This window comes from Anser brachyrhynchus (assembly GCF_964034855.1).
Source record: "Anser brachyrhynchus genome assembly, chromosome: 7".
In the NCBI taxonomy this organism is placed as follows: Eukaryota; Metazoa; Chordata; class Aves; order Anseriformes; family Anatidae; genus Anser; species Anser brachyrhynchus.
In genome coordinates this window covers 36,230,570-36,256,404 of record NC_137701.1, presented here as the reverse complement: position 1 = coordinate 36,256,404, position 25,835 = coordinate 36,230,570, and the positions used below count along the sequence as shown (strand labels likewise).

Below are 25,835 nucleotides of genomic sequence, written 5' to 3'. Positions count from 1 at the left end.
TGACTGCTAAAGTTAGGAGAGGCAAGAAAACTTCCCTTCTGTTTTTATAACAGAAAGATTTATCACAGTTTGCTAAATTCTAGAGTGATTAAGTCATGCTAAAGAAATAACTAAAACAAGGGTTTGATTACTGGCTTCTGAAGTTTTATACTTGGTTGAAGAACACATGTTTTGATTTTAAATGTGATAATATTTCTTCAGTATAATAAAAATATTGCTCTCTTTCCACAACTGGTCAGAGAGAAGTCAATAAAATATGTACAGAAGAAATGCAAGCAGCATTTGGCTCAATATAAAGATTGATAATGTAACCACAAAAAAAAAAAAAAAAGCTTTTTTATCATCATAAGTCTCTCCTGCTTTTTTTTATAATTTTCACTGAGCAAAACAATCCATCATACTTGAACTTCATGCACATTCCTGAAGCCACCAGTTAGTACAAGTCAATTTTTAATTATGATATTTTTACAAAACCTAAAATTTATTTCCTGATTTGGTAAAACACTTTAAGTAGCAAGTCATCGATATAAATTATGTAAATCTCGAGTGGCCCCAAAGTCATTAATCTGACTGGATTTCATAGTGAAACATAATATAGCAATAACCCACTGGCTCTCCATCTGACATCACAAAGCAACGAAAATGCTTACAATAGTGATGAACAATGGGAAATTATAGTTTTGTTGTAGACAACAAAAGAAGCTTAACCTCTTAAATAAATTGCCCATTGAGTTCAGAATACCTATTATGGTCTTAGATTTAGGGCCAGAAGAAATTGGATCTGACATCTTCTGTCAACTCTAAAAAAGACAATAACAGATGTAATCAGCTATAGCTCCTTGCAGAGAGCAAAGAACCCCAACTCCAAAATATTGGTCTTTAAAGTCAGTCGCCTGTGAGCTTGTCCCTATCCTGTTCCTACAGTAAATCCTGTTGTCAGGAGTGGAGGGGAGTCAGTGGGGAGGACTGAGTGCAAGTTGTCCTTTGGTCACTGCAGCCTCCTGCCATTTTCCAGCAGTCCTTTCTGTTTCAGAGGAAAACCCAAGAAGTTTATTGTGTCCAACCTCCTCCAGATGGCTTTTCACTGTTACAGTCCAAAGGCTGCAGAGCTGCTGAGAAGGTACCCACCTTTCCCTCCTTCTCCCACCGCTGCTCCTCACCCAGGGTCAGCCCAGAAAGGGATCCCTGCAGTCTGCAAGGCACTCTCTCCTCTCCATACCCTACATCTGCTTCACTCAGTTAAGCTAGCTTGTGTAGACCTGCTTTAAAACATCTCTCCTTTTTTTTTTTTTTTTGGTTTTCCACCAGCTGTTCTCCGTTTTGGTGGCTTCCTCAGTCCTTTCCAGCTGCTATCTCTTTAGGCACAGCTGTGCTGGGTCTGTCGTCATCTGCTGGTAACAGCCTTCTGCCTTTGCTTCATTTGTGTGCTTGGACATTGTCTGCATCTTTATGGTCTTAATGTTGTTAAAATACTTTTGAAGAATTCTTCACTCAGCATTCCGTCTTTCTCTCTCTCTCTTCATTTAAAAGAGAGTTAGCATTATTGCCTAGGTCAAAGTCTATGTGGACTAACATCACCCAAATTCTTACAGACCAGAAAAGAGGAGCTGTTAGAAGGCAGAATATCCTGTCTGTTAAGCCTTTCCAGCTTCTCTTGCTTTCTGTATGTTTTCTTTCACTTTATGAAAGTTTGTGCAGGAGACCAGCAGGTAACATGAAGAAATTGCAGCAGTTTAGGATGTTTGTTAAAATGCAGTTGCAGAGTACAACAAGATTTCTTAAAAAAGACATGTTGACAGAGGGAAAGAATCAAACCAGATACTAATTCCTGCCTTCAGAATTTTTTTTGTCCCCTTCCTAGGGGACAATTCCCACACACTCCATTCTTTCTTTAGCTCTTGAAATTCTTTCTCCTTCCATTTACACAGTAAGATATACAGCCAGTACTTCAGTTCATATTTTTTGAACTTCAGATGCTCTTTTCCATATTAAAACATCTCACCGGAAAACGCATATCCCTATTTATACTTTTTATATTAACTCAGTTACACGGTGGCAATAAAATTCCATAATAAGAAATAAGAGCTCTCATTGCACATTCACGAAGCCCTCCAAAGAACAGAAAAAGAACAGACCGTAAGTCTCATAAATCCAGCTTAATTTATTCATAGTGAGAGTCTACAAATCAGACATTTTTATATTCCAGGATATTTATGTTAAGATGTTGAATGGATAAAAAGAAATCCCAACAATAATTCAATGATTGATGATAAAATAACAAAATAGATAATAGCTTTTTTTTTTTTCATCAAAAAATGAAATACTGTAAACATTAATTTGGCTTGTAGGCATTAAATCAAATCTGTGGTGTGTGAGGGCAAGGCTAGCATTTCAAAACTTCCAGATCTCTTTAATCCTCTGAACCAGAACCTTTCAACATCTCTGCTTCGATAGCAGCACTAATATGCAGATATTTTCCTTTTGTCAAACATTAACCTGTGGGGGCCATTCTTTATATCACACTCATTTTTTTTTTTAATTTTATTTTTTTCTCTAGGAGGTTTTTAGGTATTATACCCAAAATAGAAAGAAAGAGAAAGGGTATAGTCTGCTGGTGGTGTCAATCCAATGTGGTTGGATGTATCTTGGTTTCCTTCAGGCCCATGGGAAGAGGATGTGTTTTGGTACCACCAAAATGGTATACTGGAAAAAGGATGTGGCAAATGCCACCCTGGGGGTGTCCTTTAGTTACATTATAAAGGCCCCTTCTCTGTGAACCATGCGATTGCTCTTGCTGAGTCTAAGACCACCATGAAAACTGTTTTCAACTACTAGAGGCCACCATGAAAACTGTTTCAGAACTAGGATTTTTGTTCAAGCCATCTAGATCTGTATGTTTCCGTAGGTAGAAATTCCCTATTTGCCACCCGAAATGTGTTCAGAGATGTTGCTCCTATAGTGGATGTTCTCACAACACTATCCTTTAGCCTGCAGAGTTCCCTTCCCCCCCGATAACAGCGACATAAAATGCCTCCTCAGTGTCCCTTTTGCTACTCTCAGCAAATTAATTTTAATCTCTACTTACAAAGCAAGCTCTTCATTCCCCTGATTACCCTAATAGCCATTCCCTCTGCTTGCGCAAATCTGAACAGTACGCAGGGATCCAAACGAGGTCTATACTGTGGCATTAATTTAACTGTTGCTCTACTGTATTCTCAGCACTCAGAATACCTTTTCACACCAGAGTGGAAACAGTTTTCTTGCAATCAGACAGTACATCCTGGTCTTTCTCCTTCTCTTATTGACCCCTTTCTATTGTTAATTCTCCTGATTGCTAATGTACTGCTCTGCCTTGAAAGTATGCAAGTCTCATTTGTATGTGAACAGGAGTTGAAAGGGTCTTTGGTGATAATTCTAGATAATGGTATATAAGATCTGTGCATACTCAGCTCAATAGTATTTGTTAAAGAAAGGAGGCAAATGAATGTGCAGCAAAAAAAAAAGAAAATTCTGTAACTGAGCTAGAAAGGTAAAAAGGAAGAATCCAGTAAATATCAGTCTTTTGAGAAAATGGCTTTCACTGCTCAACAATTCTTCACCAGTTCCTTATTTAAAACCTCTGTGGCACACATTGGTGAGAGAGAATTTGACCTGCAGAGCCTCATAGGAGAAAGCAAGGTATGCTGTAGGTCTGCTTTTCAGTCTCCAATTATGAATGCTTTTTACTGATCATATAGATTAGAAATTAAGCTAACAGGACTTTCCTACCTTGAAGAAAGGTTCTGTTTTATGGTATTTCTGCTTATAGAAACTATTTCTCCTGTTTAAATTTGTTCAATTGTGTATTGAGGTCAATTTCCTCCAAGGATAGAATGGCCAACATTGCAAAATTTTCTCTTGCGTGATTTCGGTGTGATTATGAAATTCTCTAGCTACTTTCAGGAATTCCCAAACAGACAAACATTTTTGCCTTGCTCCTTCCCATTTAAGTCCTTGTGAAACACCTTAACACTGTAAATGCAAACGCAGACCAGGCTGGTTCCTGCCTCACAGCAGCTTACAAAGCTGATGGTGAATAACATGCAGCACTGCCAAAGCCCGTCTGTTTTTCCTGCCTCCTCCTCCCAGAAGAATGCGCAGTCTACGCATCTTGGTGGGACCAAATCCTATTCCGTTCTGCATAGTTACAGAAGGATTTTCTAAAAGGAGATGCATGGGCCTTGAAGAAGTAATGTGGCGATTCCATATCCCTGATGGATTCAATCCCTTGTTGTGCATGAGATACAGGACAGTTGGGCAAGATAGACAAATGTTTGAATCAAATGGCCGTTTTCATGAGCGGAAGGAACAAGTACATAGATACTTATTTTATCTAAGCCCTGTAAGAAGAGATTAAAATTATATATTGTTGTTTGCTGTCTGCAGAGAGTCAGTGTTGCTCTCACTCACTAATGATGCACTGATGTTCATGCTTTATTTCAGTCTTCAGCAAGCTCTCACAATTAACATAAAGAGGGTAATATTTATGCATTAGTTTCTGTATTTGACTTCAGGAAGCAGATGAATAAAACTAAATACGTGTCAACTGTTAAACTGTGGGACTTAATACGTTTTTGGAAACAGGCAAGGGAAGTTTTAATTGCATACAGAAAGATTTCAAGATCCCTGAGATCATGTCCATCTGATACTGATGACTTCAGTTTCCCATATCAGATCACAGAATTTACAGCCAGACACAGCACCCATTTTGCTTAGATTATTTCTTTTGAGCAGTAATGACCAGTAATGAAGCAGCCAAAAACCCAGGTGGCACTCCCGAAAATGCACATTTTAGAGCCTTGAGACCTGATCCTGCAGCTGCCAGCTTCACCCTGTGAAAACCATTAGCAGCTGGCTTCACGTCTAGAAAAAGAAAATGAAATATGCTGCATTTTCACGGCCATCAATCAGCAGATGCAGTGCCAGGAAAGCTTCATAACTATGCAGATATTGCCAATTGATATTACAAAAAAAAATATTCCTTTCAGGAGAGAAACACGGAGACAAAAAAACAACAACAACAAAAAAAAACAGACGATCTCAAAGCATACTTGCGTGCATGGGACAGTGCTTCCTTTCTTATTGAGAGGGGAGGGGACTGAAACTAGGAAGCATCTCCACTTTCAGAGGCAGCAGCACTCACCCTGGTACCCAGGGACAGAGGTGGCAGCAGGGGAGTGCTCCTCTGTAGGCCAACTCGACTCCAGACTAGCTTTGCTTGCTGTTAAATCTGCGGTTCTTACCAGGAGGAAAGTTCTGAGAGCAGAAGACCTTAAAATGAAAAATAAAGTTGGGAAAACTAAGATTTATATGATGGATGCAGGCAAACACTGTGGGGAGCAATACAAAAATATAAATAAACAAGAGAGGTTGGTTTTTGTTGCTTCTGTTGTTGGAGTTTTTTGTTTGTTCTTTAGATTCTGCAAAATGACTGAAAACCGTCAGAAGCCTCACTGATCTTAAATGTTATATTTCCAAAGATTTGTCTGGATATACCCCTTTTTATTATCTTTACTGACTTCCTGACAGAGATACTGAAATGTCTGGCATGACTCACGCTGTGAGCAATCCTTTTGTGAGAACTGAATGAAAACAGACTGATAACAAGGGCAATTTCATTAAAAAAGAAAAAAAAAAAGCTACATGACTGGTTACATGGGATGTTATTGAAATCATGCATGCAGAATGTTAATACTATCTTATTGTTTTAGATCATGTTTTCCATGGCTCAGGAGAAAGTATCTTTGTCAGCTCAGTGGAGAAAGGTTGGAGATGATTGAAGTAAAACAGCAGGAGGAGGCTGATATGATTAAGTCACATAGCCAACTGCCCATGTATAACACAGTAATGGAGGTGAAAGTAGAGGGCAAACTAAAATTAAGTCGAAAGGACACAGGAGACAAAAGGCTACACATATAGGACAAGGAGAGGATGTGCAATGAGCTGATTTGTATAGCAGGCAGAGTGCAAAATTTTCATGCCCTGTATTTAGATATTTCCTGTTAATATTGATGCAAATGGGGTATTAACTTGTGCTGGAACGGACAATCTCCTTAGTGAACACGCATGGAGACAGACATGTTTAATTAATTTTGCAGTCTTGGGCAGAGAGGTCAGACAACAACCCATGAGTAAAATCCTCAGCAGCCAGATTGGACAACAGGAGAAAAAAAGGAAGATTTGGGAGAAAAGCAGGGTCAGCTCTGGACCCACTCTGGAGATTATTCACACTTCTTCAGCAGAAAATAAAGTCTTAATTTTGCTAGAAGCCACCAGGTAAGAGTTTCATTACTGTAGGAAATCTTGGATGTTACAAAGCCAGCATAGTCTAAATTGTTCCCTCTGGGCAGGACGATGCTAGATACAAGTCGTGGAACAACTGGTCATACGAGCCATAGGGCAACCAGGGTGTCAGCACTGCAGTGCTCTCCAAGGAAGAAATGATCCATAAAAAGTCATTAGAAACTTCTGCAGTTTGGAGCAAAGGTTGTCGTGGGTCACATCATGTCAGGCTGGCATTGGGTCCCCAGTAATCTCAAGCAAATGAGTTGGGAAAACAGAGAGCTTGTAGACATGACTTTTGGCAGCCAACTTCATGGCACTGTTTCATCTTTTCTTGGTGCTGTTTCAGCTTGAGGCCTCGGTTCACTTCAAAATAATTTTCACCGATAGTTTACATCATTGTGTACACTCACAAAGAGCTGTGCAATACATGATTACTATCTCCAAATGTTTCCTGAAGACAGCAAGACCACCTGGTACAATCATGTAGTCACCAGACACTACAGAAGGAGGTGATGGAAATTCCTATAAATTTATGTAGTCACTAAGAGCACATGATTCTCTGTCTGTGGGTAAGGAACCACAAAAACAGAGAACAGTAACAGGCTGCTGGTTACCGTCTCAGGGAGCAGGGATCTAACTTCTTTCAAGGCGAGGAAGCACTCCGTGCCTTGGAGAAGCTGACAGGACACTGTCCAGCACTCGTGCTGAAGCAAATATTTTACCTCCTGTCCATTGGCACACAGAGTTGTGATGGGAAACACTCACAAAACAGGAAACCCAGCGCCAAGGTAGTTTGTGCCACCTTAATTTGTTCCTTGTGCTTGCAAATTACAATTCAGTCTCTGAAGAATGATCATGCACTGAGTTGCTCAAGGACTTGTGCTTCCTTCAGTGCCCAGGATAGATGGTGCTCAATTACTGAGTCAGTAGTTCATGTCTTTCTTATTTGTGAGCATGTGGCTCTAATGCATGTATGCCACAAAATAGCAAAACCCATCTTGGAAGTGCCATTCATTTCCTGATAGGCTTTTTCCTTCTTTATTATAGTAACTGGGTGCTTAATGCACTGTCATTAATTTACCTTCACAGCTGTTGTGGGGTGAAGGGCAAATACTATTAATGTTACCAAAGCAAAGGGAAGTAGTGGAGGTCCATTAACAGGGAAGGAGAACAAATAAAATAACATAGGAAATACCAATGCATTCAAAGTCTGTGTTGCTTCAGCTTTCTTAGAGAAATTTAATTTTGATCAGATATCTAGTATAGTTAATTTTGAGAAGGTAATAGAAATATAAGCCAGAAGAAGGAAAAACAGCTAAAAATGGGTATAACCAGGTTGGCAGTAACTGATGAATCTACCCTGAGTAATAGCCAAATCTATCTGAATCATTAAAAATTGTCTTCAAAAATTTATGGAGAACCTCTGAGATCCAAAGAAGGACAAAGACAGAAGCACAAATTCAGTATTTAATATCAAAAAGTGAAGAAAGGATGATGTGGAATTTAAAAACCGGGCAGACTACCTTCAATGCAGGTTCCTAATGACTCACAACTTGCAGAGTTATTAGGAAAAATTAACAAGAATAAAATTTGTTACTGAGGGTAGTGCACATAAAGCACACCAACTCATTAGACCTGTGCACTTGGACTTGAGAGGCCACAGCTGGAGAGCTATGTCTAATTCTGATCATCAAATAAAGCGGGACAAATTGGGTTCAGTTCAGAAAAGGAGCAACAAAGCTAACAAGAGGCCTGCAAATGTGACCTACAAAGACAGTTAAAAGAAATAGGCTTGTTTATCTTAGGGAAGACAGCACTGAAAAAAGGCAGCATTTAGTTTTCCAATATGTGGAGGAGAGAAGGTAGCAGTGGGTTATTTGCTATGTCTGTAGACAGCAAAGGAAGAGAGAGACCAGCCTGATCTTGACACAGATATAGGGTAGATCTTTTCTAACCATGAAGAGAGGTAAGCATTGGGACACCTCATCCACAAAATTGCATTCTCCTGCAGCCGAGAAGGGAGGGGATAGGCAAACCCCTCCGGTGGGTGGCTCAGCAATGCTAAATCCTGCCTCAGCACAGGGGAAAATCAGAAGATGAGGGAAAGCCAGCGTGGATGATTAAGAACAGACTGCACCATATGAACTGACTGGCTTCTCTGAGAGTGCTGCTGGTCTAGTGAATAAAGGGCTGGCGTGAGGTGGGATGTATCCTGGTTTTGCTACCATCTCCAGGCCAACATGCTAATCATTTTAAGGACAGGGAAACGGGGCTAAAATTGTTCCATCCACAGAGATGTCTGACATCTGAACACTGAATATCCCAAAGGGGAGCTGGGCAGGAAACTGCTCTCCCCTTTCATGGAAAATATAGACTTTTCTTTTCACTCTTTTACACTGGAATGAAACCTAAAACCTTTGAAATGTTTAGTACCAGCACTTAGAGAAGTAAAGGGAGAAAGCTCCTCTAGTGTCCCTCTCCCCTTGCCCATCCCCTAATAGCCGTCAGCCTGGGAGATAACGGCATTAATTTGGGAAGTTTTGCTGGGGTTGACTCAGAGTGGAGACTGAACCTCTCATTTTACAGTCTCTCATGTGCTTTGATCATTCCAAAGTGAAGAGCTTCCTACCTTTTCTTTCCTCCCCCTTTTATTTTCCTCCAGCAATTCCATCCTAAAAATCACACAACCACAACTTCAATGGAAAAATACACTTCTGTGAGAATCTCAGCTGCGGCAAGTCAACATTTTCCAACAGAAAAAATGTTCATCAGAAAGCCTGCAGCCAGCTCCAATATCAAGATCACAGCAGCAGCTAAGCTTTAAGTGCCTCATATTTCTGCATATCAGGGTCGTCAGTCAGGGACCCAGAAAACGAGGAGCACAGAAGTAATGATCACCTCTGACATGGCTGGAGTGACTTATCCGGTGTGACATAGGCCCCGTGGCAGCCATATCAATCAACTCCTCAGGGCAGCTTTCTCAGAGTCTTTTTTTCTTTGAAACATCAATATTAGCTAACATTTTTAAACGCTGTCATCTGTTTCAGTCAATCTTATTCTTCATAAATTAAGTCTCTTTCTATTGGCAAAGCTGGAGGTTATTTGATGCTATCAAGCATCAAGAGGACAACTGTATGAAGGAACAGCATCCTTTCCCTTGCTACTTATATTTGCTTGTCTGAGAAATATGTGCAGTGGCAGAATATTCATTTCTACCCCAGCAAGAGAGTCAGCAACAGTTCTGATGCCCCAGCCCAATATAAAACACCTCTTAGCTGTTTTAAAAAGTTTAACTTTCAAAATATTTGCAGGATAAAAGATTGGATTTTTTAGGTAGTTTGATCTTGCTACCCAACTTTCTACTTATTTTTTTCCTCCTTCATAACATTTGGATTATTTAGATAAAATCTTAATGGGTAAAGCTAATGCTTTTCCAGCCTATCCATGCAATTGCCTTGATGCATTTATATGCAATAATCTCACAAAGAGCTTATACTTTTCACTTTTATCAGCCAAAAAGCATATTGGAATTAACATATGGTATCTCACTCTATTCACTTTATACCAATTCCAAATACTCAGGGGCAAGTTGTTAGCAGACAGAAAGTAAAACAGGCATGCAACATCCATGCCAAACCCTAAGCAGATAAGGGTATGAACAAGCTCCCCCTTGTTGGTGAGCAGCGGGGACTGTTCAGAGCACTCTCCTCAGAGGGACTGTGCAGATAGACCTTTGGGGCAGCACCTGAGGGCCTGAGGAAAAGAATTTGCAAGGTTCATAGGGAATTTCTGAGAGCTGCTCAGAAAGATAAATTCTGCATCAAACCAACACACTCTACACAGAGCACAGACTAACAATGGTAACATCTCTAAAGTCCACATATATTATCCCACGTGTGGAAAATGGGATTCTGTATAATCCATGGTGCATGGTGTTAAACACGGATGGATTATGCGACCTTCCCCAGTCCTTTCCTGCCCTATTTTCTTGGACCTTGTATCGTGTTGCCCAAGTGTCTTGTAGTTTCGTGCTGCTGGCTCAGGCTAGACATTAGGAAAACAGGGACAGGCAGTCTGTTTCCCCCATGTATTTCTTGCCTTCTCCTTCTACCAAGGTTTTGTCTCCTAGACAAGGATTTTTTCCCTAAATTCTCACTGACATTGTTGGCGGGGCTAACCCAGCTATAGTGTTTATTTTACTTAGGCCAGAAGAAATGATTAATCACTTTGTTTATTCTCTTTAATCTTAATGCTGTCTGTTAGCAGTTCCAAGTCCTACTTAGTCTGGCAGAAAAAAAAAGCAACCCTTATTTTAGCTATTATACATAGATATACCTACCTTATAAAAAATAAATAATTAAAAAAAATAAAAAGCAGACTCTTCCACTGTATCAACATATACCATATGCACACATGAATATGATCACAAACTAGCTCTTTATGTCCTGTTCTCATGTCATTTAATGACTATTTGCAGAGCCTTTTGCAGAGATGGAGTGCCATTTCTCATGAAATCATAGCCAAAATAACCTTCTGCTGTAAGAAAACTTTGAAAGGATATTGGTTATTCAAAATTACTGCAAATTATTATTGCAAATAAGATTAAACCTGTATAAAACTCTATGTCATTCTTGGCATACACCCATGAAGTCCATGGATGATCCTCAGAAAAAGTTTGCCTTGAAAGAGAAAAGATCATTTTTCCTAACTTAGAAGAGGATTTTAAATGATGCAATGCATTCCAAGAATAGGACTGAGAAGAATATTTGAAAGCTGCAATCCCATGATCAGAGTGATAATGTTTTGGGTCCCAGATTAAAGAGAAATATTCAGCTTTGAAGTACTCTTTGTAGTCAAGGAGTCATAATGAATAAGTAACAAATATTAAGAAATGAGTTTGAGAGAAATACAGAGAAATATAGATGGTTCAGGTGGCCATTTCAAGTCAGAGCTACTTTATTATCTATATTAGGATTTTCCAGTGATGGAGATTCTAATGGCAGGCCAGACTTACCAGCAACATGATGGAATCTGTGTTATGGCTATGAAGATCTATGACCCTTGCATCCTTAGGTACCCTTGCATACCTTTTAAGGATCCCTTTTATGGATGCAAGAATGCAGGAAAAGCAGTTGTCTTTCCAGACTGATGAAGTCTGTGTTTTGCTGCTGAAGGAGTATGTAAAAATGTTTTCAGGTCACATACAGATCCAGAGCATTTTGGATTCATAGCTAGAGGAGTCATATTTATGTGGCTGATCACTACAGCATGGGAGATAAATCAGAATTAGACATCCTTGCTTGAGGAAGAGGACAGGGGAATCCATCTATTATAGAAGGACCATCAAGGGAGCAGAGTGGTCTCCTTGCCTCACATTCCCATGCAAGCACTGTAGCAAAAAATTATAGATAAGAAGGATTATCATGAAGAGCAGCAGGCTGTCCCTCTTTTCAGCACTTGTCATGCCAAAAATATCTCTGTGCTTTTTACACTGGGTAATCAGGTTTGGGATAAGTGTCATGCCAAGATGCACTTCATTCTCCAATATGTTTATGTGGTGCTGTGTGTACGCATTGCTTTCCCAACACCAGAACAGTAGGAGCTGTGTAACATCCAGCTTGTAGAATGACGAGGTCTTGCAAGAGACCTGTACTTTGGATCTGGCTGTCCTGCAGTCAGGGCAAGGAATATGAAAGAATAAAGAGTAACGGCTCGTCATAGGCAGCAGTTAATGTGAAGGAAGGCAATCAAGATAGAGAAAATGAAAAGATGAAGACTGTGTACCTTGGAGCAAACCCAGCTGATACGAGTTCCCTCGGCAGAGAGTTTCCAGTGAACAGAGCTGGCAAAAATGGCATTGCTGACGCTTTTCTTACATCATCAGGATCTACTGTAGCTTCATCTTGAAAGTGACAAACTATCTGGACTAGAGAAGAAGAAGCACATTAAAAAAAAAAAAAAAAAAGTTTAAATATGTCCTTTCAAAATCTTCAAAAATGACTCAATCCTTCCTGTTTCCAAGATATTTCATTTCAGGCTGAACAGGAGTTTAGTGTGATGTACAGTTATTATCATTCTTTCCTTCTGATTTTAGAAATTCTATTTCTCTGTAAAAACTGAAAGGTTTTAGTTTAGATTGAAGTAAACCACTTTTCCTCACTAGACCAGTGAATTGCAAATCATCTAATTAGTAAATTTTCCTAGTGCCTGTAACATCTGTTCAACAGTTGCCTTTTCCAAAATTTACTACAGCATAGTATTATAGCAGTGTCTCTCTGTCCCTCCTACATGCAATCTTTTCCTTTCTGTGTTGCTCTGGGTGTTGTCTGTGCTCACGTTATTGCAACAGAAAAATGTAGAACATTAGCATCTGTTAATCCTTTTATACCTCAGGTCTTCACATGTTTGGCCAACTCTGCTTTGCATTGTGCCTGTCTGTGTCTGGAATAGCCTCAAAATTCCAGATATGGCTAAATAACCCAAAGCGTAGCTGGGCCCCGCAGTGCTGCTGGAAGGTTATTTTAGAATTAAGATAATTCAGTGGTTTAAGTGTGTTTGCTGGATCCCTAGGAGCAAACTTTTATCCCAGTTTGCAGGGATTTAGCCATTCAGTTGTTATTAATATTGAGCCATACTGCTGAATCTACATGTTCTGTAAGGAAATAACCTAGATTTTAGTGCTTTCTTTTACACTTATTTCAGCAAATAATGGAAAGGATGAAATGAAATTCATCCTTAGCCTAGAATTTTACTGTGGCATGTCAGAGAAGGCATGAGAGGTTAAAAATAGCTACCAAAGACCTTCACAGTAAGTTCGGACCCTGGCTTTTCTTTCACACCACATTTGAAAGTAATATGTGAGTAAAAGTGAGAATTGTAGTTCCTGACAAAAGGTTAAGTTGGGGGTAAGTGAGCAAATTGTGGGGGCTGAAATCATAAAGGGAAAAGTAAAGTCATCTCAGTCCTGAGACCCCAGGCATGAGGGCTGGGTGTTCTGGTGTTCGTCAAACAAAAACACAGATCTGTCCTCAACATGCTTTGAGTGAGAGACAACAAGCCTTGTACTGCGTACTTCTGTTGATGAAAAGCTTCACTTTGGACTGCTGAGACTGAAACATGCCAAACACGGTCAGCTGCAGACTCAGTCTAGCCAATGCAAGAGTCAAAAAAAAATAGAACACAACAATAAAAAACAACCAAACACTAAAAATCCTCCCCCCCCCCCCCAAAAAAAAAAAAAGTCAATTCGACATTGATTTTTTAGTATGTAGGGAAAGTCTTTGAGGCACATGATGATGCCATTTTTAACCATCCTTTGTCTCAATCAGTAGATAACTTTGAACTTTATTCATAGCAAAAGAAATTTGAAGAGTGAAAGTTGCTTGAATGGCATGGGACAAGAGTGAGGGTTAAGTATGATTATTTGTTCATACTACAGTGCAGAATAAAATACCTCTCTCACCTCAAAGATGAGAGAATACACTTATCTAGAGCAGTTCAGCTTGAATGGTCTATGAGCAGCCATTTTCCGTGATGTAGAGCTTGTGGGCATGGAAGGCAGGAGGGCAGAGAAATGCCTAAATTCTCCCATTGTGACTGGAGCTAGTGGCAGCAGACAAACCTTGCCCTTCCTTGGAGGGCATTTGCACCTACCTCCATCCCTTCAGAAATCTGCTCCGTGAAAACTTCTCCTACAGTTAAGTGCCTCTGCCTGACATTCTCTTCCCTATATTAACAAAAAAAAAAAAAAAAGATATTTTATGTTTAATTATAGCCAATATGCAGTAGTTGGGGCAAAGCACAAACTGGTTTTAATATGCTTTGGAGTGGGGAAATGAGCCCTGATTTCTGCTCTGCAGGGTGATCATGAGGCAGCAGAACATTTGGTATCAGACCTGTAGCTTTTGCTGAAATTATGCATTTTATAAACACAATTGAATATGTATTGGTGCAGAGAGAGAAAAATAAAAGAAAAGGAAGGGAAATAGTTTTGAAAGCTGGATAAGTCAGCTTGTTCTTGTTTATAGACTATATAAAAGAGAGCAGTTTCAGTGGGAGAGGGATCTGCCAAGGTATAAACAATTGTTTGAGCACTGCCCAGTACATGGCAGAACTGGTTTCAGGTCAGGGAAAAGCAGCCAGCTCCAAATGCACCAGCAGAGCCTAAATCCAGTAGACAATGCCCACAAGTCATCCCCCTTCCTCTCATCTGTTTGTTTGCCCTTTGCAGCTCTTCCACCGGGTCTGTTCTGCACCCTGTGCTCTGAGCACATCCAGTGCCTCTCTGAGCATATGTGCCTGCAAACAATATTCATACAACTCAGTTTGACATCAAGGCTAAAAAGGTTAATGGGATCCTCATTTCCAAATGTAGAAAAACAAACTGTGGAGAATAAAAAATAGAAAGCCCTCTTGAGGTCACCTATGAATAAATGTGAACAGGTGTAAGGTCTGCATAGCAGCATGTGACAGCACCACTTCTCACAGTCTATCACAGGCAAAACCGTCTTTATTAATGGGCTCACAGGTGTGTTATTCAAACTGTGGTGTTAAGACCATCATCGCATTTCTGTAATGTTCCACCCACACATTTAATACTGTAGGAGACATGATAGTCAATAGCACACATGGGACTACAGCTGACTTGCATAGTGGTTTCGAGGTGTAGGTCCACAGTGTGACTTCTGGAGTGCTCTGTAACTGCTTCAGTGGGAGCTAAACCTTCCCTGAACTGAATTAATACTAAAAATAAATAAATTAATTAAAATGAGGTGCCAGGTCTTTCATGCTAAGTTTTTTTGTGTCAGATGTAGGCAGGTGCCAGACAGATCTACCTGCACAAAACCTCTCTTCTCTGGACAACTCATAAAACACAGAAATGACCAAAGCCTGACATTCACCAGGTTACACATAATCAAATTTTACAAGTTTCAAAAGCAACTCAACAATGACTGCAAATTGTTAAAGAATAAAGTAGCAAATGATAAATTGATTGCCTGCTGTTTCTTTGTGTACTAATTTGTGTTATGGCTTTCCAATCTGAAATTGCTTGAGTAGATTTCTGTCGTTTGTTGCCTTTTTTTTTTTTTTTTAATCTCAAATTGCAAATGAAATTACTGTGGTAAACTGAATGCATCAATTGTAATGAAGAATTGATCAATTGTTATGTTGTAGGGCTTTTCTAAACAGTGATTTCTAGCCTATCTTCTTAAGATGAAAATTACAGTTATTAGTCAATTACCAAGTAAGAATGCAAAATCAAGTCTGTTTTTTGATAATCTTTTGATAGATAGATGGAAGAAAATCTGATATAGTGCATGTATGTCTATAAACACCTTGTTTTACCTGTGGATGGTGATACACAGATAATATTTTTGTTGAATTATCCATTATCAGAAGCATTAAGCTCTGACTACTTCTTCCTTCAGTAATACTGCTTTTTGTACCATCTTTTTCAATAAAAGGTATAGCTCTATTTTATAAGCTAAAAGTCTGTGCTCACTGTTATCAGGCAAGAAGGAGGTGGAGGAGTTAGAATTGAAAGCTCAGCATGGAAATGGCTCCATAGAAATAAAAAATTACTAAGATTCTTCTTGTCTGGTACTGTGTTATCGGTGTCTAAGAAAAAGAGAGTGGTTCCCATCAAGAATACTTCATCCAGCAATCTGATTTTATTTTATTTATTTTCTAAAGAACTACAAAGTGCCGGTGCTGCACCTCCTGCAAAAAGCACTGACAACACATAAGCTGTGGTGGGGGGAAGCCCGTCCCATCCCATCCCATCCCATCCCATCCCATCCCGTCCCGTCCCGTCCCGTCCCGTCCTATCCTGTCCCGTCCCGTCCCATCCTGTCCCATCCCAACCCATCCCATCCCATCCCCACATGCAAAACCCCCACAAAGCCTGGCTGACCAACAGGGGATAAAGCTGGTTTCCCAGATCCGAAGACCTTCTTCTGAGGACATAACTCTCCCCTGTAAATTTGGAATTGTTTTTAAGAGAGCATACATTTCAAACCACACAAAACTACACTGTGATTAGAGTTAGTTCAGTGTAAATGAGAAAAATTCAGTTGGTTTACCTTCTGCACGGCTGATCCTGATCAAAACACATCTGCCTATAATATGCACCATATGGGGCAACAATTGTCTTGTATTTATTCCTCTGCCTCCCTAATCCCCTGTGTCCTCTGCAAGCGTGCATATCTGTATCTGCAGCTCTAGCTAGATGCCCAGAGAAAGGCATCTTGCCTTACGCACATATAATTATGGAGATGTTTTTCTTATTATGGTAATTATATCCTAAAAGACTGTGCAGGTAGCAGCTGTAAATGTAATGAAGGCTCAGTTGATACCAGCTGAACTAGATTCTCTTTTATATCAAAAAGCAACTTATAACTGAAGTCCTTATAGATTCCTGGAACCCTGCTATGTTTATGTATGCTTCTGTTACTCCTGGTGAATTAGCACAGATCTATGGAGCAACCAAAACAAGAGAAACCTAAACAAAAATGAAAATTTGTACCCGCTAGAACAGTGAGTGGAGACTGACTTCCACTAAATAAAATGAGTAAATGTATTTCTGGAGTGGTTTTCATGTATAGGTGCTGAAAGCCTTCCTCTTTCATGATACAAACTGGTGCCAGCAGGTCTTTTTCAAGTACTAGGTGCACAACGGGCGGCATCCAGCTGTGCAAGATTCCCTCAAAATATCACCATGGCTAAAGGAAACTGCTGGCTAAAGCTGTGACCATCCTGTTTCTGTAGCAGGAAGGAGCTATTGAATTTTAATATTAAAGTTGATTACAGCTGTATGTACAGAAATTGTACCTTCCGAACACTGAAGAAACAAACTCTGAGGATCACTGATAAACTTGGTTTCTCTAAATCTACTACACATAATGTCGCACTTGCACGGTTGGGAGTACACAGCTTTATCTTATCACACTGGCCAGGCAGACCTCTGACTATTTCTAGCTCGTGACCTTTTATTTTAATATTTTTAAATCCATCCAAAGTGCAATAACGCCTGTGGAGTGTTTCTGCATTCTCTGTGCTATGTGCTCGAGCCCATTCCATGCTGACTCTCCAAGTTTCGAGGAGTGGGCAGCCTATGAGCGGATGAATGGATGGGGTCAATAGGAACTGGATCTTGGTCAGGAGGTGGTGAGATCCTTCTAGGGCTGTGCTTTAGTTGGGAAATGGAGCGTGTCCATGTACAAGCAAGGAGAGCATTGCCGCAGAACAGTAATGAATAAAACCTTACTGAGAAGGCAAGAGCAAACCAAACCATTCTTCCTAAATGTCAAAGCCCTGACAGAAAAGCCCATTATAAAGGTGTGAGGAGCGTGTGGCTGCTGAAAACACTATTGTGCTGGTGAATGGAATGAATCATAGCAATGAATAATAGCAAAACAATAACAGGAAAAATTGCCTCGTCACCCTGCATACATTAGGAACTAAATCACACCCAGGATGTACGCAGGAATCTGGCATTTGGCAGCGCTCAGCTGCCTTCAGCTGGAGTCCCCTTATCTTTCTGCCAGTCTTTGCTGCATCCTGGATTCACTGACAATAAGTTAGCAGTGACATGTTCTCCAACGCTATATCATCCACATGCAGAATTAAGCTGAAGAAGTGGGGGAAATGTGTCCAAAATTCAGCATTTACCAAGGGAGCAGTCTGGAAAAATGTGTGGCTCTCAAATTGTAATTAGCCCACATCACAGTTTAGGCATGGAAACAACTCCGACTCTCAAAGGGGTAAACCATGGAAATCAAATTTCCATCTGAATAGAGCCCAGTGGGTTCTAAAATCAAAACATGAGTTTGTTTTTGCTACTGCTATTTAGGAAAGCTACATTTGCAAGTGTATGTTCAACTGAGATTAGGAGGTGAGAACAAACCTTTTCATATTGTTTCATTTTTTCATTATGAGGAATGAGAGCAAAATAGACCAATCAATAACAATAATTATAATTTTCTTTTTATTGATTACTCCAAAGTCCTTAAAGGCATCACCATTAACTTAAAGATAACTTGAGGAAATTTATGAGGTTTTAAATTCTCTTCTGACATAGCAATAGTAAGTGATTTCTATATTCAGATGCTGATGTTTTCCGTCTCTGAAGCCAAGCCAGAATTACTGGGGATGAAACTTGGTAAAATTTAATAGAGTAATTGACACAATTTGACTGTTGTTTTTTCTAATTGGCACATTCAATAGATGAGGCTACATTTCACCAAGCAATGACACTACAGATTTCCTCTGTCTTGTCCAGCCTCCTGAAATTTTTTACCATGTGTTCTCCCTGTCGTGAAATTGCCTCTTGGTGAGAGATGCCAGATAGAGAGTCCAGGAAAGAGAAACATTTCAAAAGACAGCACATCTTCTGGAAACTTCTTTGCTCACCCAGATCATTTGGTCGCTAGTATGTTGTCGTCGCCAAAAGGAAATATGTGGTTCCCTCATCCTCCCTGTTTATGGAGTGCAGAACAAATCTCTTTGCTGAACATCTCCTGTCACAGTGCTCCAAACTCCATGTTAAGCTGCCCAGAAGTTCCTCAGACTTTGCTCACCTTTCTTTCAGGGACCTCTTGTTGTCACTTACTTTGTTGGCCTTTCTTGACACTTCTTCTGTTCCTGTGTAAGATACTTGTCCATCTCTATCTGCGTACTCCTGTGGAGCTCATAGCTCATTATTCTGCAAAGCATTCAGGGGAAACACAGGACAGAGGAGAGGTTGCATGTAATCAATTCCTCTTTTCTAAACCACAAATTAAAAATAGAAATGCAAGCCCATATAAGAGATACTAGTATGAATAAATAATTGTTTTCCCTGGAATTGAATGCTGGCCCCTGGTTTGTCAATAGCATATTGCATTACTTCGCAGGAGACCAGAATGATAAGTGACGTTCCCAGGCAAATGAAACTTGGGTACATCACACAGACAGCATCTTTAGATTGTAGGAGGATTTTTTTTCAATTGCACTTTCTCTCAGGGCTAACTCCTTTGTGTTGAAAAAAAAAATAACAATTCCCTAAGAATTAAGCAATATACTCACTAATTCTGCCTGGTGGGAGTAATATGTAGTAAGAGTTTCAGTTGCACATACTGTAAGTAGAAAATTTCAAGGGTAAAGCATAAAGCATCCATAGGACTGAGAGGAGAAAGAAAGGGATGTGTTCCCACTTTGCTACCTCTGTCATTTGTGCTTGGACAACTCTGCAGCAGGAAATACTACAGATTCTTGTTTCAAAATGTATCAGGTCCCTAGAGCTGAACAGTCTAAAGCCTGCCTTAAAAGCATGCTTATTTTATAACAAATACATGTGAAACTATCTTTAATTGTGTGCTGAGTTGCCCCGGTTACCAGAAGACACCTTATTTTCAAACAGTGTAATATCTAACGGAAAATGTTAAGCAGCAGATGCCTAGAAAACCACATTCCTGCTTGGCCTGATTTTTCTTCTTAATTCTGTCTGTTATTCAGTCCAAATAATATGTATGAAAAATGTCTTCTTTTCAGTGGGTGCTCAGTCTCTTCCTAGGTCAAATTTTCTATAATTACATTCATTTTACACAAAGGTTCATTTGTTCATTTATCTCTATCAATTTCATTCTACGAACAAAATATGACTTGTTCAAGAACTAGCCATTATGAGTATGTGGCGTTTATCCAATGATCTTCATTATTATTTCAGTTCAGTAGGAGGTTCTTCTGCTTCTGAATTATCTGAAAATAGCTTTATTTATTAGTTATCATAGTTTTCATAAAATTATTATGTTTTACCTACCAGAGGAGCATGAATGTTTCAAGCATTTTTTTATAGTGGTCATATTCATATTCACAACAAATTCCTGTCTCTGAATAATTTTAGAAATAAATATTCTCTCGTCAACATGTAGAATAATTGTGTTAAAATGGTAGCAAATATTGGTGAAATAAGGCAGTGACTTCTGTCTGTAATAAACTGTCAGATGTTTCTTAGCTACAAATGCCTTATCTATTAATTGTACATCTGTAGCTTGCATCCACCAAAAGAAACTTTTAGATGTTATCAGATCGGTGTCTTCTACTGTTATACTGAATACATCCATTAGCAGCTTGGAAAGAATTTGTCTTTCCCAGTGTCTGCCTTCCTTTTCTGCCCAAACTCTCTTTCAACATATGGTAAATCATCCTATTGGGAAGCAGACTGCACTTCAGAAGCTTTCACCTGAGCTCTGCTACATCAGCGAAATACAGCCACCAGGCATGGAAGTGGCCGCCGATGAAAAGTTTTCCTTCTGTCTCTGAGACAAGAGAAGAAAGCCAACACAGCCTTGGTCTGCCACTGATTTGGAGGTACAGCTTAATACCCTAGGCATTTTGGAATAACTTTCCAAAATGAAAATATTTCATAAGTTTTCTGTGAAGAGAAATTCAAACACTCAGGAAAATGTATTGTTCCACTATGGATTTTAGAATAATAATAAGAAAAAAAAAAAGGCAGAAAACCTGAAAATCTGCCAGATCTGCCAGGGAGAGATTGCACAAGATAACCATACATCATACAAACCTCAAAAAGAAAAAAAAAAAAAAAAAAAGGATTTTCACTTGTAAGTTTAAATATATATATATATATATCTCCACATTCGTATACACACATGCGTGTCGCTGTGTACCTACATACACATACGTGTGTGTATTTCAGATGCCACGCTTCGGAAGCTCCCTGGCCCCTCTTCTCCTTGGCCGGGTGCGAAGACACGTGGGAGCCCTAGGGCCAGCCTGGGCTGGGAATTTCTCTTTCCCAGCCACAGGACAAACACAACACATCACCAAATTCTGCTGTTGGTTCCTATTATCTGAATCAATCACCAGGCTTTCATTCACCCTCCACACAAAAATTATTTTGCGTTCTGCCAGCTATTTCCTGGAGCTTTAGGATGCCCTTTAAATATATTGTGTGGCTGGCACCGCTTTACCCAAGACAAACATGCACCTCAGGCTTGCGGACTATATTTCTTCCAGGGTTTTCGAGCTGCAATCACCTATTGATATTATTTGATTTGCTGCTGCTATTCAAAGCAAACAAACAAAATCTCAGAGCTTCGTAAACCTTTCTCTGCGTAAGCCACTGATATTTGCTGGGAGCGAGAGCGACAGGCAGAGCTGTATCACACCCGCTCCCGCCTTCCCTCAGGAATAAAAGCAAATGTTTAGTGAATGATTTCCTTTCAAGTCTTCAGCCTGCTGTTCCAATGTTCCTGGTGTCCCTCCCCACCGTGGGCATCAGATGGAAGGGACACGTGTCCGTTGTGGCTGCCTGAGAGTCCCTGCAGCAGCATCTGTTCCACCAGTGTCACTGCCCAAGAGGTGCACTGTTGGGTAACCCCCCGCAGACGGGCTTCTGGGCTGACACCCCAAGTGTCTCCCTGCGTGTCTGTCTTCCCCCAGCTGTGGACACATCAGTGCTTCCTTCAGCTGCCAGCCAAACCCTAATTCCCCAGCAGCATGTCATGCACAAAATGCCACATCAGATAGTCACATTCTGCTCATTTTCCATGAGATATTTCCAGACGCTTGTGCCTTCCACAGGCAGCTCTCCTCTCCCTGGCCAGCCCACAGCCCTCTGATATTTCATTTACATATAACAGCTTCCCCCACATTCACGTCATGTGGATCTTGACCTCTGTGGCACTGATGGCAGCTTTCCTTATGGCTTCAATGCAGACAGATTTCCCTCGCAAGACTTGCTGTATTGTTCCACCACAGATACACTACTGCTGTTTTCACTTAGCAGCTGCAGCAGGTACTGGTTTTGTTTGCTCTGAATGTGTCAGAAAGGAGCTGTTTGGTGCCTCTTTGCAGCACGTTGCTGCCGCAGATTTGCTGGGTTTAAACCAAGTGCTTGCAGTCTAGCGAAGTGAGCAAATCTGGATGTCTGAGCAACAGCTGCTGGCCCACACAGAGGGTGGCGGTGGCACAAGAAGCAGCTCTTTGCAGGAGACTAAAGCAAATTAACTGTACAGGTTTCTCATATGTAAAGAAATAAATATATCCTTTTAAAGGCAATCTATCCTGCACACAGCTACTCCGTACAAGGCATGGACTTGGACTTGTGGGGGACTGTAACCCCCACAGCAGGAGGGACAGTTGGGATATTGAGCTCTTATCACTGTACACAAAGCTGACATCTCCACCTGATTTTTGCATGAAATACAAATTACCAGGGGCCTTCCTCTGGTTGTCATGTAGCTGCAGTCACCAGGAGGTACGGGCAGGCATCCCGCAGCCCATGAGCCACCAGCAGGGCCCTACCATATCTTCTTTAAATAACATTTTCATGATATAGTTTGATTACAGCACTGCCTTTATTATTTCTTGTGGGAAAGGCAGTACTAATTAACTTGTATCATGGCCTGCAATTTACATGTTAAAGTTTACCCTGATTCTGATATATGGCTATAATCAGCATTTTACAACAGGAGCTTGATAATTGAGGTGTTGGGCTGCTGATGGCTTGCTGCAAAACCTGGGTGGGCTTTGGTTCAAGCTTACTCCTGCTCACAGGGCTTCACAAACATGCTTTGCAGGACTTGTTTTCATGGCTGTTGTCCCACATACTGCTGGTTAGTGGGTGAACACCCGTCTCCTGACCGACCTATCCTGCCTCCCCTCCCGTTACTCTAACTCCCTTCATGCCCTTTGCATGCCCCATCCACAGCATTAAACAGCTCTAATGTTAACATGCAAGGCAGCATTTTCTAAACTACTGCAAACAAAACTACGGGAAGGATGAAAAATAATTAGCCATGTCTCAATGTCTAATATATTTGCATTGTTTAGACAGAGTACTTAATCATTGGTAAGACCACAACATACTGTGTGAATTTGGATTATTACTAATACACTTCGAGCAGAAGGTTATTAATTATTTAAATGAATTATTTGATATTATTGTTACCGAGAAACTGAATGTTATTAATTATATTACAAGGGTCTCACAGGATTCCTGTGCCAATACTGTGTATAGAGCCACATTTAAATCCCATTTACTTTCAGATGCTTTTGTCTCTTGTTCAGAATTGAGGAACTTAGAGCAAGCAAACATCACCATGAGCTGAAGCCCTCTTCCCACAAACACATCTGAAGCTCTGAGTGACATTGAATAGGTCTATGAGGATCTGCATTTTTTAACAGTTTTTAAATATAGGGAAAACTTTTCATTTGAGTGAAATAGTCAGTCTGCTGAAATGTCACTTAGTCCCTTGGGTTGGAACTTGGCAGAGGCCTCCAAGTGGTCTCTAGTGCTTGGCGCAGATGTCCAAAAAGGACATCTAACAGAGGGGATCAGATCCCAGATTTAATTGGTCCAGTATTTCCTAGAGTTTCCTCTGTAAAATGGCTCTTAACTGTAGAAAATAAAAGCTTTGGGCACTACTTTTTATTTAAAAAGGTGATTGTATTAATTCAACGGAATTTTGCACTGGAATTGCAATGTAGTTTTGACAGTTAAATTCTGTGAAATTTGCAATGAAGGCTCTGTTACGCTACATTTTGTCCCCATTTGTCTTGTATACCATTGCCTTGCCTTTGGCACAATAAAAATAATCTTTAAAAATAGTGCTATAAATGGATTGACTTTGACCTTCTGAGTATCTTGTCAATAAAATAAAAATGATAAATCTGTTTCAGAGTGCCACCGGTGTAACATTAAAGCAGAGTTATTATCCATAAAGTGACATTTGAAAAATGAGATTACGGGGAGGGGGTCTCATTGTCTGTCAGTGGTGTCACATAAATATGCTCTATTTACAGTGCAAAGGGGTAATTTTGCTAACTGCTAGGCCTGCTCCCCAAACCAGGTCGTGTGGTTCCTGTGATGTGTTCTCTGCCTGCTCCATCACCATTAGCAGTTAAAGATTACTGCAGCAAGAAATGAGCTGAGACTTCTGTTGCTGATGTGCAGAGCAGCCCAACTCCACCTTGTCCTCCTCCTGTGTCCCACTTTGCAGAAAGGAAGCAAATGGTTAAGCAGAAAAAAAATGGAAGCAAATGGAAGCAAAAGTTAACCAAGAAAAGGCCCTTTTTCTCCCTACGTGATAAGCTCTCTGTTAATAAACAACTTTTAAAAGAATCAGTGAAGGCTTCCTTTTATTAGACGATAAGAAAATACTGAATATTCTGCAAAGAATCAAGACACACATGGAAATAAACAGGGCAGGCATGTAAGCAAACATGCACAGAAGGGCAGCAGTTCAGATTCAAACTTTGTGATCCACACACACGAGCTCTGGTGTGTCTGGCTTTATGCATACCTACTTCAGGCAAGGTGTGGTTGACCTGTGGCTCCAATAGCTGTAAGCCTAACCTGACTTGATTTCTAAAAAACATGTGGTAATATTAGCTTTTCTCTTTTTAGAATTTGTTTTCATTATTTTTATAAGTATGTACTTGAAAGTATGTGAAGTGGGCTTTATTCTTGAGCATCAAATAATATTGTGACTAAAATACTCACGCAGATAATAAAATAAATAAAAACAGAGAAACAAACAAACATATTTTTAAAGACCACAAGACTTTGGAACCTCAAAATATTACTTGCTTTTTGAGCAGGAGAAATGCAGATGTTAATCTTTAGAAATAGACCCAGATCACATTTGCAGGGTTAAGGTTTCTGGTTCTGGTTCAGATTTGATGAAAATCTAGATAACTAAATGCTACCTGGCTTTAAATTTTATATGCCTAAATTCTAAATTTCATGTTTTCCCAGTGTCTGCCTTGAAATTTAACTCAGTTCTAAACTGAAACTGAACATAAGCAAACGCACCCATCTTTAAGTGCTTATTGCCAGAATCCAACTGAACCAGCTTCTTTAATCCTTGTCCTTTCTCACTTTTCAGCTCCTGAGTGCTCCCCGGCGGGACACCGCATCCTCCGCAATCCCTACCGCAGCACCAGGTACGACTCACTGGAGCTGCAGCGAACGGCCACTCAGGACCTGGTGTGTGACCACTCTCTGCCACCTGCATGGTACCGGTTCATGATCGACAGGAGGCCTGCAGAAATGCCAACGAGATGTGTTGAAGTCAGTAAAAACTACGTAATAACCCTAGTGAACGTGAATAAATCCTGTGATGTGATTTTGCTTTCCAGTCATCTCTATTCCCTCATAACCAGCAGAGTGCAATGGGGGTGGGTGAGAAGAAATGGGATTTTTTTCCCATAATAATAACAATACTGTTATATCCAAGGGTAGTAGTCAGAGGCTAGGATCCCTGTGGATGGTTAGTAATCAAATACAAAGCAAGGTGTTTTCAAGCTGTAAAGAAATATATTTGTTAACCTATTTATGTCACTGTAAATTATACTTTTTCAAACAATTCTGTTGTTTCAGGAACGGATTCTGGGACCTGACTCTTTTGCCATATAAATTATTATAAATTAGAAATATCTTCTCATTATTAAATCAGAAGGGAAAAAATCAGAAAAGTCAACATGATAAGAAGCTCTTTAGTGAT

At 40.1% G+C, this 25,835-nt stretch overlaps 1 protein-coding gene and 1 long non-coding RNA gene across 6 annotated transcripts in view; one reads left to right on the top strand and one right to left on the bottom strand.

Annotated features, from left to right (window-relative positions):
- Positions 1-1,431, bottom strand: part of LOC308198229 — a 48,401-nt gene extending 46,970 nt beyond the window's left edge. The window contains exon 1 of one of the 4 annotated variants that reach the window (XR_013953753.1): positions 1,129-1,431. This is a non-coding gene — a long non-coding RNA (uncharacterized lncRNA). The remainder of the gene's footprint in view (positions 1-1,128) is intronic. The other 3 variants (XR_013953754.1, XR_013953755.1, XR_013953756.1) reach the window with 3 other exon arrangements.
- LOC308198226 (von Willebrand factor D and EGF domain-containing protein-like) overlaps positions 1-25,835 on the top strand; it is a 178,457-nt gene that overhangs the window by 13,310 nt on the left and 139,312 nt on the right. For both annotated transcript variants that reach the window (XM_080600292.1, XM_080600291.1), the window contains exon 2: positions 25,218-25,402. In XM_080600292.1, coding sequence (XP_080456418.1) covers positions 25,218-25,402 — 185 coding nt within the window. The remainder of the gene's footprint in view (positions 1-25,217; positions 25,403-25,835) is intronic.